This window comes from Calonectris borealis, chromosome 1 (genome assembly GCF_964195595.1).
Source record: "Calonectris borealis chromosome 1, bCalBor7.hap1.2, whole genome shotgun sequence".
Taxonomy (NCBI): domain Eukaryota; kingdom Metazoa; phylum Chordata; class Aves; order Procellariiformes; family Procellariidae; genus Calonectris; species Calonectris borealis.
In genome coordinates, this window is record NC_134312.1 from 54942776 (window position 1) to 54959440 (window position 16665).

The 16665-nt window shown below is 45.2% G+C and overlaps 1 protein-coding gene across 1 annotated transcript in view; it reads right to left on the reverse strand.

The window, feature by feature from the left end:
• GRIN2B (glutamate ionotropic receptor NMDA type subunit 2B) overlaps positions 1 to 16665 on the reverse strand; it is a 203962-nt gene that overhangs the window by 19562 nt on the left and 167735 nt on the right. The window contains exons 5-9 of the mRNA XM_075153102.1: positions 10979 to 11187; positions 10494 to 10665; positions 9669 to 9822; positions 7988 to 8113; positions 4769 to 4998 (exon numbers count right to left, since the gene is read on the reverse strand). Of these exons, the coding sequence (XP_075009203.1) occupies positions 4769 to 4998; positions 7988 to 8113; positions 9669 to 9822; positions 10494 to 10665; positions 10979 to 11187 (891 nt within the window). The remainder of the gene's footprint in view (positions 1 to 4768; positions 4999 to 7987; positions 8114 to 9668; positions 9823 to 10493; positions 10666 to 10978; positions 11188 to 16665) is intronic.

Consider the following 16665-nt stretch of genomic DNA (forward strand, 5'->3'; position numbering starts at 1 on the left):
AGTGCCTTTAGAAAATGACAAGTCAAAAATACATATCAGAAATATCAAAGTATTTTGTTTCAAGTATACTAAAATGAGCTACTTTGGCAAATACCAGTTTCCCTGTGCCTTCTTACGCTCTCCCCAGACTTTTTTTCAGTAAAAGTATTGGCCAGTTTTAACTCCAAAACTTAATTTTTGGGGAAAAACGCATATCTACTGAAAAAAATAGCTGACCTTTAGCTGACCCATAGCTGACCCATAGAAAGAGGCCCTTTGTCTCAACATTTCATTAACATCTTAAAAAGCAAATAAGTCAAATAGGTATGAAATTTCAGCAATCTATATTAATTTGCAGGCATGCAGAAATCCATTTCTCTCCTTTTTATGTCAATTACAAAATTACCATTTTGATACTTTATTAGCTTCTTTGGCATTTCCAACTAATTTATAGGCATGGATACTATTTTTTTTATTATTATTAACCTACCGCGTTCTAAATTATTTTATTTAAATGCCCTGCTGGCTGTCCGCATTTGCTTTTATTCTATTACTACTGTATATGAATGGAAATTACGTATAGCAATTAGATTATTTCACACATTAGTTCATTTTATATAATCTTTCCTGTATTTATTGCCTTCGTTAGACTGAAATACCGCAGGCACTTGTTTCTCTAATGTGTCTGAAGCTCTCCCCTTATTGGAAATTGGGTTATACCTCCTGATTACAGTCAGAAGAAATCCAGACCCAGGAGCCGACTGCAGTATTCTGCGGCAGGCTGTCTTACCAGCAGGGCTTTCACAGGGGGTCGGAGCCATAGCAGCCCCCCACATGGACCCCAGACGGATGCAGCCCGGCGGCACGTGCAAGGATGCTCCGTCTGGGCTCGCCGGCACTGCCGCCGAGGGCAGAGCTCCGGCCGGGGAGCTGACCCGGCCAGCACAGCTCTACCCCTGCCAGGACCACGTCCAGCCCCTCCACTGCACAGGGTGGACCGGCGGAGGTGGCGGGTGCTGGTTTGGCATCTGTGCGGGAGGGCAGCGGTTCGGCACGCTGCGAGCGCGGGGAGCTGGGAGGCAGATGCTGTCAGATCAGCTCTTTGCCTGCAGGACTCACGGGGCCAGTGCTGCTCTCAGGGAGGAGCGGGTTTCTCCTCCCTCAAACTGCCCGCGGCTGCACCAGCGTTAAGAGCCACAGCTTGACGTATGATTTAGCAGTTGCAAGGGTTAACATGGGGGAATTAACAACCATCCTGAGGTGTGTTCCTGGGTCAGCTCTGGCACCAGTTTTGGGCCAGCTGAGCACAAAGGGGTGGCACTCAGCAGGGTCAGCATCACCTGGGCCAGAGAGAAAGCGGCAGAGGTCACTAAGCTCAGTACAGGGAGCCTCCAGCCACCCTCAGTCCAACGTACTACCCTGGCACAGCGGTACCCGCTCCAGCCCAGTGCAGACAGGTCTGCTCAAGCATCCACACAGCACAGTGGGGATATGACGTTAGTCACCGTCTTGCATGTCATTAGGAAGTAAATGCTGGGGCACAGCCAAGACGCCATCCAAGTCCTTAGACAGCTGGAGCATTTCAGCCCACTTTTCTTGGGAAGCAGCAGGTCGGCAGCCGTAGGCACCTCTCAGAGCAGCTCTTGCCAGGCAAGGCCCAAGGAAGAGAGTCCAAGGAGACCCTCAGGGTGGCTGTCACAGGGTGTAGCCAGCTTGACCTTGACAAGCGTTCCCCAGCCAGGCACAGTAATGGATTTTGTGAGTGCATCTGGCATTTTGGCTGCTGTACAGTGCCAGTGGGACACCTTCCCCAGCTACTGTCATGCTACAGAGACATTTGCAAGCAGATCTGGGTCTAGGCAAGTAGGAACAATATCCCTTAAAATAACTAGCCCTTTGCCTGTTGGTTTGGATTACATCCTCTGCTGACTCCTTGCCAGGATGTTGATCTGGCCCACTTCTGCTGTGGACACCAGATCACACACTGGAGATAAAAGAGACTGGAAGCTATAGTCGTTCCTCTTGGCCACCTGGCATTGGTCAGTGACTGCCTCCTTTGAAAGTCTGACCTGGCTAATTTAAGGAGGCAGGAAAAGGGAGGAAGAGCACAGCACACCTCCATCTTCCCCCGCATGTGGCTGCACCCTGCATCCTGGCCAAGCAGTGCATTGAGGGGGTGAGTGAATTGCAAGCAGTATGCGAGCTTTGGAAGAGGGAAAAGAGGAGATTCAGAACATTGAATTCCTCCCAAACCAGGGCATCTTGAAGCAGTGTGACAGATGCCTGCATGGCTGCTCTCAAATTCTGCAGGGCCCTCTGCACGTCCAGAGAGTGGAAATCCATGAGCCCAGTAGATCAAGCTCATTCACTCACATCTTTTGGATGGAGATATTCCCACCTGTCTTTATTCTTCAGACGCAGCAGTTGGCCTTCAGTTTTTACCAGCCAATTTTCATCTGATTCCAGATGCTCTGGTACATTGTAATTTTATCCAAATGTTGCATTGCACTAGCAGCTGTGTTTGAGGCATACCGCAACGATCCGAGTATGTACTGTGGCCTTTGTTTTTCCCAAGAAACAAAGGCATATATGCTTTAGGATAGCAAAAGTGTGCTGGTTTTTGCCAGGATAGAGTTAATTTTCTTCATAGTAGCTAGCATGAGGCTATGTTTTGGATTTGTGCTGAAAACAGTGTTGATAACACAGGGATGTTTTAGCTATTGCTGAGCAGTGCTTACACAGAGTCAAGGCCTTTGCTGCTCCTCACCCCACCCCACCAGCGAGTAGGCTGGGGGTGCACAAGAAGTTGGGAGGGGACACAACCGGGGCAGCTGACCCCAACTGACCAAAGGGATATTCCATGCCATATGATGTCACACTCAGCATATAAAGCTGGGGGAAGAAGAAGGAAGAGGGGGACATTTTGGAGTGATGGCGTTTGTCTTCCCAAGTAACCATTACGCGTGATGGAGCCCTGCTTTCCTGGAGATGGCTGAACACCTGCCTGCCAGTGGGAAGTATGAATTGAATGAATTCCTTGTTTTGCTTTGCTTGCGTGTGCGGCTTTTGCTTTACCTGTTAAACTGTCTTTATCTCAACCCAACAAGTTTTCTCACTTCTACTCCTCCGATTCTCTCCCCCATCCCACTGGGAGGGAGTGAGCGAGCGTGGTGTGGTACTTAGTTGCCGGCTGCAGTTAAACGACGACAAAAGCAAACACAGGTATGCTGGCAAAGAAAAGTAGAAGAAAACAACCTCAATCCAATACACACAGGTGGCCCTAGAGTGAAATCGACTAAAATATGCCCAGAGACCAAAGGCTCTGTGAAGCTCCAGGAGTTACCATTTTCAACTGATATTTCATGCACATATCTCTGCAGGTATGAAAAGTATCTTGAAAAACATGAGAATGAAAGTGTGGCTCTCTCCATGAGCCTAGGCACAGCCTGAAACAATAGATCACAGGTATGAACGATCCCATTTAGCTCAGACAGTTGAAAACCTAATGATGACAAACTAATGTTAACGCTGATAGGGCTGGCTGGTTTTGAACAGTGCCTTTCAGTCTGAGGGAGTCCACAGCTTCTAAGGAGTCTCCGCAACAACCTCCACCTGCCAGAAAAGCATCCTCCCCCCTACCCCCTCCTCAACACAGCACACTGCAAATGTGGAGACAGCATGAAACAAATTGAGGTTGAAATTAAAACAAATAACAGGAGCACTTTTGCACAGATTGTATTATTCTGTGTCATATTTCATTCCAGGAAAAAAAAAACAAAAGGGAAAAAAAAACTCTTAAAAATTAATCCACCACAGAATTTCCAGGTTGCTGCACAGGACACTGTATACACAGGGGGCCTGGCCACAATTTATTTCTAGACTATCATGGGGGACACAAGAGATAGTAACTATAACCAGCCTAGCAGAAGCAAACCGACACTTGCAGTCCTCTTCTTGCTGCTATCCCCAATAGCAGTGTGTGCATCTGTGCAACCTGTTGCTATTTGGTTGCCCTACAATGGCATGACCCCTTAAGCAGCCCCAGTGATTGGGTAACAAATTCAGCATGGGCAATCGAGCCTCACAACACTCAACTCCTTGTGAGTAACCTCACCACAAAACAAAAAAAAAGCAGTGTGCAAAGATTCAGACCTTCATGAACCAAACAGTGCTACCCTGCATGCATGAGCAATCTCCTCAAAATCCTCAGTGTGTAGAGCCCAGAAAAAGCAAATGCTCTGTGAGGACAAAATGCAGCACATGTAAACAAGGCAGCGAAACACACTCTGAACAGGAAACGATTTCTTGTGCTAAGCTTCCAAAGGCCTCAAAAAAATGACAGTATAACTTCAAATGCAAGCAGTAGTAAATCATCAAAGCCACGCTGATTTACCCCCATGGGCAGAACTTGTCCCCAGAATAAACTAACAGATCGTATTTGCTAACCTAATGGCCAGCGTTCCCACACAGACGAATTATTTCATCCTGAAAAAACAGGTTACAGCCATTATACACATTGTCTCCAAAGCTCTATTAATTCATTTCTTGCTGACAATCAAGGTGTGATTTGGGATCATGCGGGCAAGCACAGTTCAGTTCTGTTTCTAATTCACTCCTGAAGTACTTAAAACATGTACCAACGAAGAGCAGTTGCGCTATTTAAAAGCATACTAAAGCTATGATGTGACTGAAAAAAACTGAACTCTTTCCCGGCAAAAGCAAAGAAGAGAGGGTAGAGCAGCCTCTTCTGTGGAAAAGGCTGCTTTGGGGGTTTGGGTGGATCCATTACCTTTTTGTCGCTCAAGCCAGACACCTGGTCCACGTATTCCTCTTGGATCATGAAGGCAGCCAGGTTGGCAGTGTAGCTGGCCAGAAAGATGACAGCGAAGAAGGCCCACACCGACACCATGATCTTGCTAGTGGTACCCTTGGGATTCTGCACTGGCACAGAGTTGTTGAACACCAGCCCCCACAGCAACCAGATAGCTTTGCCAATGGTGAAAGAGGGACCTCCTGGCTCTAGAGTGATTGAGAAACATGATCCCACAGTGAGCATCTCAGAGTAAGTGGTCTGCATTTCTATTCACATACGCATCTTGACTTCAGAGTTAAGGGCAGTATCTATTCACACATGTGAGATGAATGTCCACAGCTGCGCTCCCCTATGTTCATGACACCATATCTCAGCAAAGTGCACCCTGAAAAACTTTTTTTTTTTAAATGTCCTTAGGCTTCCATATTTATTCTGTCTCAAAGATTTCCACTGAAGCCTTATACAAGGGCTTTTTTTGTATCTGATTGGATTATCTAAAACCCCAAACATTCTATTTCGGTTCAAGTGTTGTCACGAGAAATAGAGTTTGCTCAGAAAAACTCTATCCTGTTGCTAGCTATTCAACAGTGATGTTGTCCTTGAACTCCCAGCAGGCACCTGTGCAAAACATGGCCTTCACTGTACTTGTACAGGTGCAAGGAAGAGCACCATCTGAAATAACAGGGCTCTACAAATACCTCTGCAAAAGGGTTTCATTACCCAGTCTGTTGAAGACACACAAGCCGGATAAGAACACAACTCCCTCTCGCCATGTTCTGTGTCTAAGGTACATAACAGTGACATATACTCTGGTCTATCTTGGGAAAATCAGCAGCTCTGCCCCAGACAGTCCAGGAGCAGATCCAGTGTTTTAAAAGCTGCTATTTTCCCCTTATTCACTTTTCAGTGTGGAAGTTCACTCATACCTCAAAAGCCATGTATGGTCATGAAGTACTAGGCCTGAAAACTTGTGAAATCCTGCTGGTCTCCCAGCAGCCTCAGATCCCCAGCATATGCTGGTTCCACTAGTGGGAACCAAAATTTGCTCAACCTGAGCACAAGAGGAGCTGTCAGGGAGACTGCAGACGCAATTACTCCAAGGACTGTGCTTCAGACACCGAGAAGACCCTCTTAGGACGAGAACCCTCTGGCACAGTTCAAGGGTCTGTCACTTTTCCAATGGTGCCAACCTGGCTCTGCAACCTTTTGGGTTAGCATCCCATGTTTTATCTCCTCCCTTGAGTAGGCTGACTGGTGCCTAGTGCTGCTGCCTGTGGTTAAGGTTGGTTCTAGCAGAGGAACAAAAGGATAGAAAGTTTTGACACTCCCAACCCCTGAGCAGGGAATAGCACAGATCATCTGAAAGCACTAACTCTGTTACTCTGAATATATATACAACTGAAAGGTGCAAGGGGCTCATTTTGCACCCTGGGAACTGCACACCCAGTTCAAAGCAGAATCACCACCTGGCAAAACTGGAGCCTCTAGATGCCAGGGAGACAAAGTTGCTGTAAGAAACATGGTTTGGCAGTCCTTGTCTTTTTATATGCTGGAGTGGTACCTTTATATCCCTCTCTACCTAATGAACCCTAAGGCACACAGGTGTAAGGCCTGCAAACCACCAGTGGGAACTGTAAGGTGTAAGGAAATCTTGAGAAGTTCCCTCCTAAAGCCTTCCTCTCTCCACTGACCACCCTATGTGCTTTCACAGTTACTTTGTCAGCCATGAACCAAGACAGCAATGGGAGCCCCTGATCCAAACCAGGAACCCGGAATCCTTCTGAGCTCTCCAGCGTTGAGTGCCCCAACAACAACCCAACATCATTTAGGGGTTAGATCAGGGCATGCCCACCTGACCCTGGAGAGAAAATCTTGGTGTCCGTAAAGAGAAAATGCACGCGTGGGAGGCAGGGGTATACTCTCATAGACTAGTTCGAGTGCAGTCAAAGTAACATTAGCCAGAGCATTCATTACCAAACAAGCATTGCAGTCTCTGCAGCTGATTTCTACATCTTCAAGTTACATCTGTCAGAGATAATATCTGCCTGATCATGCAGTACTGTTCATAATTATTCGGAAATATTGATACATGCAGCTGCAGTTCAGCTAATTTAATAACTGCACGACTGCACACCTGTACTAAGAACTGCTTCCAGTTCCACATCTGTATATGTCTCCGGAGACTCACAAGTTTAACAGTATTTACTTGTGTCCACAGATCCATGTGGTTACGATCAGTTGCCATAAAGGTCCTCCACATGTTAAGAGAGAAATTCTCCACTTCCCCATATATGTGGTTCTGCCTGAATGCTCATTAACATTTTTTTTTCACTCCTCTCTAATTTGATGGCATAAATTCACTCAAAGCACTAGACTGGGGAGGAAATGTTATTTTCCAATAATTGTCTCTCTCCCACTATTCTGAATGGACCAATAAAACCCAGAAAGGTTTGAAGGGCTGATTCATCAGGGGGTGAAGATATGGAGATGACAGAAGGCTCAACCTGCTAATTGTCTTCATGCCAGTAAGGCAAAAAAGGCTGTCTCGTAGGCTGTCTGTCCATCCTCTCTTTAACTCATCACTTTAACTCTGTCTTCTGAAGATCAGAACTACAGAGATGGGTCACTCACTTGTTCCCATCTTTCCTGCTGCCCTTGCAAAATAATCCATCACCCACTCCCAGGAAAATGAGCTTCCCACTTTCTCAGTTGGCCTTAGCAAGCCGGAGAGCCAAGTAGGATAGGGACTTGCCCAGGTGACAGATGTGGAGTCTGGAGGATATAGCACTATGCTGGGAGGCCGGCAGAGCAGCTTGCTCTCCAGGGAGACATAGCACTGAAGGATGGATTGACAGCGCTGAGCCTTTTGATTGCCTCCGAGAGCGCAGCACCATAGGCACTGCCAGCACCGGCTACCAGGACCCATTTCCGCTCAATGAGAAATGAGTTGGAGCTGGTGTGTGCTTTAGAGATGAAAGGGGACACAGCTCCGTCTCCCGAGCCAAGCAAATTATCCATTATACACATCTGCTCTCTTCAGAGCTTTTCCCCACCTCCATCCCCGCCCTCTTTACTCTGAATGCACAGCTCAGAGTGGGCTAGATCCATATCATGTTCAAGGCAAAGGAAACAGCCCGACGAAGACACTGGGATTGGAAGCGAGAGAGGATCATGGCAAGGAGGGACTCCCCTTACCTCTGCCATCAGCAAGGCACCGATTATAGCCCACAGGGCTGAAGTACTCAAAGACGAAGACGGCCACCGCAGAGATGATAAGCAGCATCACAAACATCATCACCCATACATCAGCACTGAAAGGCTCTGGAGAGGAAGAGAAAATCATGGTGAAAGACCTGATACACCACCTCACCCCTCCCTCACCTCCTTTGCTCTCCAGAGCACCCCAGTGAGAGTGTGGGGCAAACTGGGCTGGGGAAAAACAGAAGTTACAACAAAGCCTTCGACCCGTGTCTGAAAAACTTCTTGAATTGGGAGAGGTGTAGTTTCTGTCTCTGTAATGACTGCATTCCTTCTTACTGTTACATTTGTGACACACGGCTCCATCTGGAACTACAAGCAGCCATTGTGGCATGCATTGATTAAAAAAAATGCGTTGATAAAAGATTGTTCCCAGGAAGTCCTCCAGCACCATCTGGAGAGAGTGGGGAAAATCAAGCAGAACTGGCAGAGTTTCAGACAAGCATCCAACTTTCAAGATGTTATTGAGCCAAAGAGCATCTCCAAATTTCTGAGGTTCAGCCATAATGATAGTAGTTTTTCAGCTATTCCATTCCTGTAGCAAGGGGAACACTGGCTCATTCTAGAAATGTTAGTGTTCATATTCTGCAAGTGTTTGATCTCTGCCAGGTTTTCTCCTTCTCCAAGCCTGAACAGATAAAGATGGGACTGAATCAGATCAAAGAAACTTGAAACTTTGCTCCAGACTATAGCCAATATTGCAACCTCAGTTAAATTGCAATTTAAAATTTTGGAGTTTTAACTTTATCATTGCTTTTACGTACCCCAGCAATATTGGTGGGCTTGGCTAAAGGCAAAAATTCCTGAAGAGTGAGTAGTCATGAAACTCCTACTTAAAGAGGTTTGGAAAAATGTCTTTACCCATATAAAGTTATTTCTGTTTGTAAATGTTCTCAGGATGCTGGCAGAGAGCAGACAGTAATTATATAACTCATATACTGTGTTTGCTGCATCATAAAGCATTTTCTAAAGCCAAACAGTAGATACTAGGAAAGCATGGATGTCTTGGGGAAATGCAGTATCATCTCTGCATTCTCTGATCACCCTCCACCACCAAAGGACATTAGAAATCACTTTATTGAAAGACACAGGGTCAGCACAGAACTGATGGCTCAACTCTTCTTGAAAAGCTCTATTAGATCTTTGACTTCTACCAGTTGCTCTGTCAAGGGAGGGTCAAGTTAATACCTTCTTTAGAAATAATGTCTCTCAAAGCGCAACAATTTATTGCTAATTGTTATCACTAAGTACTATGGCATACCAGCTATAAGGTTTGAATCAATTTTCTTCTGGCTTACACTCCTTGAACATGCTATTAGTTGAGTCACTGGGAAACCACGTGCTGCAGAGTAGGTGACAACTCTGAGTAAGCCCATTCTTTGCTGGGGTTAGGCACACAATTGCTGAGAAATGCCTTGGAACTCCTAGGCAGTGGCTGTTTGCATTTGCCTGGATTTTTCTTGCTTGGGATTTAGAACTAAAACCTCACAGTTTATTTTTATATACCTGTCCCACAGGTACTCCCAAAAAAGGACTTTCAGGCTAAGAATCACAAGCAACCTTCACCTAATTTTTGATGAACCCTGGGTAAAGTTTTAATTTTAGATTAAAATGATACCTAAGAAGGCAGAAGGTGAGACAGTTCCATTGCTACGTGAGACCATGACGCTGATTCCCGTCTCAATGAAGGGCACAGAGAAATCCACCACTTCTGAACGCTCCTCATTAATGGTGAGGGATCCCACAGCCATATAGGCCCGTTTGGTGACAACCTGGAGGAAGAAAAGGAAGAGATCACACACAGATCCGAGGCACCTCTCAAGCACCACAGCCAAGCCCCTTCTCACCTTCCTGCCTTTCAACACAGTCCTTTTACTCCTGTAATCCCATTCCCTATATTGTTTCTATCATCTCTCCCTTCTAATCTTTCATTAGGACACCCTCTTCTTTCAGGAAATCTATAGACATTAATCTTCCCCTCCAAGCTGGTATGTGTTTAAAAAATAAATCCACAGAGGTCTTAGGATAAACACATCATCCACTAAGAAGACGTCTTATTTCATTTTTCTATCCTTGCTTTCTCCTCCCTCTAACACTGCAAAGTCTTATTTCATTCTTTATGCACCTTATATATGATCTAAGCGTAATCTAGGTTGCAGCCTCTCTGGTGTATGGATATCACCCTCTTTCTTTGACTGTGAAGGCCAAATTTGTGACACTATAGAGAATAATAATTAATTGTTGAACAGGAAAGGTAGTCATGGTCAGAGCGTCAGAGCAGATTAATTCACCCAGTGCCCAGAAAGGATCCAGGCCAATCATTTCTATAGAGTCACCTTTGTCCCTTCCTCAGAGGGGGATCCAATAATGATGGGAGACCAGACCTGACCCATGTCACCCAGCCCGGGGATGGAGCCCACCATGCCCTCCCTTTGCTGCTGACCTCTCCAATCATTCCGTTCCACGTCCCATTGATCTTTTTCCCATGCTTGCCGTTAGTCACCAAGTAGAGGTCATAGGTGAACTTGACAGACTTTGAGATTTTCTTGAGGATGTCAATGCAGAACCCCTTGCAACATTTCTTCATGTAATCTGGCTCCTCATCGGTTTTGTTCCTGAACCGTCACAACAATAATGGGTTAAAAGACTGGTGGAAACTCCCTTAATTCCCTTCTGTTGTCAGTATGCACTCCCCCTCCCACATGTGGAGAATTTCACTTGTGCTATCTGCGCTGGAGGGTGAAGGGACAGACTATGATCATTTGCCCAATAGGGCCAGTCATGAATGGACACGGGCCAGGCTGGGCAAAAGGAGGTGACTTTACTAAAAAGGATTATCAGGGTATGACGGTATTGGCCCAACAGACTCTCTGTGTTCTGCTGAGAAGGGAGAGCCCAATAGGAGGAGAAAAACCCAGGGGTGCATACTCGGTCACTATGCGTTTTTGGCAAGGGACCGTGTTCCTCATGCAGGTGCCGCTTAGGGGGTCCACATTCTCCACTATGACGAACGGTGCCTCTTCCAAGGTCACGATACTCAGGTGATCATCCTCGCGTTCCTCAGAGTCAGGATACAGCTCAAAGCGGGGCCACACGTAATACTTCATCTGCAACTTTTTTTCCTTCCATTTCCCCACCTGTGGAGACACAAACCACAGAAGATAGGCTTCTAGCTGCCCCATCCCTCTACATCAACCACAGCTCCTGCAGGCCTGGGCAGGAGAACCACTCGGGAGTACCCAAGCTCACAGCTCATGTAAGATGAGGACATTTCTGGGGAGAAGGCTCCAAGTAAGTAGGTTCAAACCAGGGGGAAGTGGAGAACAAGAGAGCTTGTTGTCTGCTGAAATGTTGACTTCAGCCTACTAGCCACAATAAAACCGGGGTTTTTTCCTGCTAAAAAAGAGAAGTATATACAAATGCTGAAATAAAATGTCATTTTGAAACAGAGAAATTGAAATACTTCACTTGAAAAAGTCAAAACAGAACTTCTTTATTTTTTCAAAGTCTTGTCTTCATTTTTTTTCAGTGAAATTCATCAAATAAATAGATTCATTTTAACCTAAGTTGATTTTGTCCAGAAATAACTCCTCCTTCTGGAAAAAGGTTGCCCATTCCTAGTCAGGACTGAGTTCTTCCAAGAGACAGGCAACTGAAGAGGGACATGTTCTGCATTTTTAGGAGTGTCTTCACAGGAGAAGAACATAGACAGAGATGCTTGCTAAGTGTAGGTCTCGCTATCCCCTGCTAAGGGGAAATACCTGCTCTTGTCCTTTCACAGTTACTTGGTTACATACCTGAGCCAGAAACAAGGAATTGCTCTGTGTTTCTGACACATGAAAAATAAAATCAAAGAGCATCCATGATTTTTTAATCTTGCTGTTTTTCCATAAGGATATATTGCAATTTTATATCTTTTAATTTTCCATTTCTTAAGCAAACAGAGAACATATCTTCAGCGGTCAGAAAAGGGAGATGGGACTCAGTTGCCTTATACCTACTGCCACAAATAAGGGTTGTTTTGAAGCTACTCCAGTCCCTGAAGAGACGATACGTGTAGCACAGCCACTGCCCATGGTAGACCATTCCTTGCAAAAATTTCAGGAAAAGAAAAAACCTGAACATCAACTATGCTTTCAACTACCAAAGTCTTGCCTTTGTTCTCAATTCCCCCCATCACAGTTGACACTAATTAGCACCTTGGCTGGCAGCTGAAGCTGAGAGAGCAAGAAACTAACTGGGCTTTAGAAGGAACTTTCCTGCACGATCCTCTAAGAAAGCCGTCCAGGCCAGGGCTGAGACACGTTGAGTTGATGGCAGAGGCAGTGTGGGTGTGTGGGAAGCTTGCGCGGCTGCTCTTAGCGGTGTACCTGCTTGGTGGGTAAACAGAAAAGCTTCATTCCACTGCAATCCAACACCACCTCCCACCATCCCCAAATTTCAGTCATTTATTTATTTAAATGACAGGACGGGAGGGAGAAGCACTTATTAGAGGCTCATTAGGTGTCAGCGGTTATTCTGTGAAACTCAAATCCCAGCTGGGGTTTGGCATTTGAGAGCAGCTAGAATTCACATAAAACACTTGTCACCTTGAAAACAAACAACCAACCGCTTCATCTGGCCATGAAAGAAAAATCCTCTCTGGGGGCTTGTGAAGGGAGAAGAAAGGCAGAAGAAATCACCCAGAGACAGCAGCCTCCCCATCCATCCCCGCAGCATGAACACGGCACCCCAGTGTGGGCAAGGCAGTGGGTTTTGTAAGAAGGGGGCGAAGTGGCCAGGCAGCTGGTCTTACCTTCCCAACAGCCCTTAGGACCAGCAGTTGGCAAAAAACGCCAAGGAGAGCTTCCCCCTAATGTTCCCTCTACCCCTGGAGTCACGCTGCTCGGACCAGCAAGCAGCATACACAGCTATTTTTCTTTTTTCCCTTTTTTTTTTTTTTTTTTTTGTTACTTGAGTGGGCAAAGGGGAGTTGTTTTAATTTTTAAATACACTTTGAGCAGCAGGTGAAAGCTGGCAGACTGAGAGCCCTGGTGGGGGCTGGTGGGCTCTTTTGTCCGCAGAAGACAGGTAGTGTTGTCTAGGGCAGCAGATGGTCTGTACTCATGCTAATACCTACGCCTGGATGTGGAGAGTGCATTTCTGAAGGAATAAAGAGCGTGTACTCACATGCTCACCCAGGGTCTGCTCAGCCCTGGACTTCCCACTCACTGACCAAGCAGGTCAATTTATCATCATCTGAGCCACAGATTTCCGCAGTGCAACTTTAGCCCTCAAGTAACTGAGCCCAAATCCCCAAAACCGGTTCAGTGAAGCCACCAGACAAGCAGAATAACTGCACACACGGGACTCGGTAGGGACCAGTGATTAAGATGCTGCACAGAACAGCCCAGACTTCAGCTCAGTAACATTAACTTACCATAGAAATAAGTGGTTGATGAAAGAGACATCTTGCAGTATCTCAGCAGCACTTAGATATCACAGTAATAGGCATGATATAAACTCCTAAGTGATAAATTAGATCAGATAGGCAAACCCAACTCGTAATTATCCAGAAGTTCTCTGGGACAGAAAGGGGAGTTCATAAGGCTGTGTGCCAGGCACGTTTCACAGCGTTGTACTACACGGACAACTTTATGAAATTAGGATAACAATGACAGTCTTGCCACAGCCTCCTGCCTGCTGAAGCACCTAACCTGCAAATACAGAAGTACACGTCCTTTCCTTATTATCCCAATAAAATCATTGTAAATTGTCCAAAAAGGAGGAAAAACAGGATGTAAGGAAATGTTCTGACCTAAATTTTCAAATTAACTATGGAGTGTCTCAAGAATACGTGCAAATATTATGTTTCACTGCTAACTTGAACAATCAGGCATGCCATATACCTACAGATATGTACAGATATGAATAAGCAAAGTCAGAAAAGCTTTGTGAATTAAGAGGGGGCAAACTTCTTTACATGTTCATGCACACAAGGGTGAAATGTGTATGCATGTAGTTAAAGAAGAGCAGGCTTAAGCAACATGTGGGCAAGGACAGTAAGGATAATAAGAAACACCACATGTGCAGAGGATGGAGACAATGTAAGAGAAAGAAAATACAAATGTGCATTATATTCTAGACAATCAGCCATGAGAGGGAAGGAGCAATTCACTGCGGGGACAGAGGTTAGCCACAACAGAATTAAATGTCACAGATTTGTCCAGGTAATGATGCCTACCCTTAAAGAATATAACCTGCCAAGCTGTGCAGAGCAGAGCAAGGCACTTCTGAAGTCTCAGGGTATTTGGTATTAACAGCTTGTGAACTGTTATTACTTAGGTTTTGCTCAGTGCTTGCCTCAGCAAAAAGAGGAAAAATAAACCATGCCAGGCATCCTACATATTTGTCACCTTGCAGTTTCAAGACTCACTGGGCATTCTCCAGTCAGAGTCTAGACACCCAAGCTCCCACCAGGAGCCCTGGAGGGGCTAGGGATGCTAGGGATCTTTAAAACCCCCTTTCTAATCATATTCTCCAATCCTAGGTATGTTCCTGTATGCCAGGGCAGAGCTCCTAAGAGCCAGAATTTCACCTTAACTTCCTCTTGCTCTGTCTGTACCACATCTGATCTTATCAAGAAAGGAAAGTCACTTTGGTTTGGGGATGAATTTGGAGGTGGAGCAGCTAACTTTTACCTTAAATATAAGATTCTACTTTGGATAACAAGCTGTCGGAAGAAGAACTCCAATACATTTGCAAAGAAAGAAAGTGAGAACTATTGCAGAACAAAAATTCAATCATATATGCCATTGGTTTGCCTAAGTATATAAGCTATCCCATGCAGACAAAAGGTAAGATTGCCTATGCAAGGGGAAAATAAGTGAGAGCCTTCTGAAAGCCTTCCAGCAGGCTGGCAAATTGCCTTAACCGCGGTATAATGCAGCCAGAATAGAAGTGTTCTGCAGTATGTTAATGCGCATCTTTAATGAAAGGTGTATCATATTAGTTCCATGAAACTAATTCTTAACAGAGGCTTTTCTCCCAAGGGAAGCTAAGGCTTGTAATAGCCATTTGTGGCAGATGTTTGTCTAACCTGTCCTTACACTGACAGAGAGCCCACGGTCTCCGTGGGCAGTCTATTCCAGTGCTTAACTATCCTTCCCATTAAAAAGAGTTTTTTTCCTGATGTCTAACCTAAATCTTCTTGCTGCAATTTATACCAGAAGAGTATACATGTGCTCTTTTCAGTGTTATCAGGTCAGTGAGTTATTTATAACACAGAGGAGTTGGTAGTCTCATTCAGTGGATATCTTATCTCATTGGCAAAAGCAACCGCCTGTTCAAATGACCAGCACCCAGTCCCACCGTTTACAAAATCCTTACCCAGATGGGCAGTACAGACAAGTACAAGCTACTCCCATGAACTACCAAAATTGTCTGTTCTAGCCAGGGCAGAAGCCAATCTCTGAGCTCCTCCTAGTATGCCAAGGCAGGACTTCAAAACACAAGGGCATCTGGAGAAACCTCTAACTAATGTCAATAGATGGAAAAACAAAACCTCCTAGAAATCTGGCTTTCAAGGACTAAGCAGCAGAATACAATTCTGGATAAAACCAGAAACGTTCAGATGCATTTCTTAGGCAAGATGCTCAGAGGCATTGCATTTGTATTTGGGGTGAAGGTTCAGAGGAAAACCTGAACCCTCAGGTGCTTGTTTTTCAACAGGCTGAGAACTATGTCTGGGCAAAGTCTTTTGATAGTTTTTATTTCATTCAGGCTCCCATTTGCACTGTGCCTTGCACCACTCTCTTTTCATTTAAAACCTTCCTGTCACTCCTGGTACAGAAGAAATACAAAACGAACAAAAGGGATTTGGTTTCATTTACAGAATAAAAGAAAGACCATTCCAAATTCACTTAGGACTTGAACTGCTCTCTGCATTTGCCCAAAAGTTCAATGTTTCCTTCCTTATTACGTTTTTTTTCCCCCAGGAGCTGAGGGGCTTGTTCATTCCAGTGGGGAAGCGCTAAGGCAACAACACAGAGCATGGATTAGAAGGCAGAAATTCCCTATTCCACCAAGGACCTCTGGAACCTGATCTGCACCCTTGTGCCTCTACTCCACATTGTGTAAAATGGAGATAATGGTATGTTTTCACCTCTGGGGTGCACTGGGTAGATAAATACAGCAAAGGTCATGAGGCTCACAAATACTATGCAAATGAGGAGACAAACACATGAGTGTGTCTAGGGCTAGATGAGGGAATACATACAGCATGTATCTGTAAATGGTGTAAATGTGAAAACTTCCTGCCTTTTATCTTTGCTGTCAGCTAGTTAACTGAAAAAAGCTTATGTAACTTTTACACCTGATTTTAATACATGGAAAAGGGAAGAACAAATACAGAAAAGGTAAAGGTAGGATGTTGGGCAGCGGGCAACGCAAGAGTAGCGTTGTTGGTAATATAGCTGATGGAAAAGCATACCTAACCCCTCTGGGAAGCAGGGAGAGTCCAGGGAGATATGAAAGTCTTGTCAGTACAATTCATACAGATCCTGAATGAGGACATGGGAAAACCAGAACAAACGCGCAGTACCTGAAAGGGCTACTGTAGGGATAAGAGAAACACC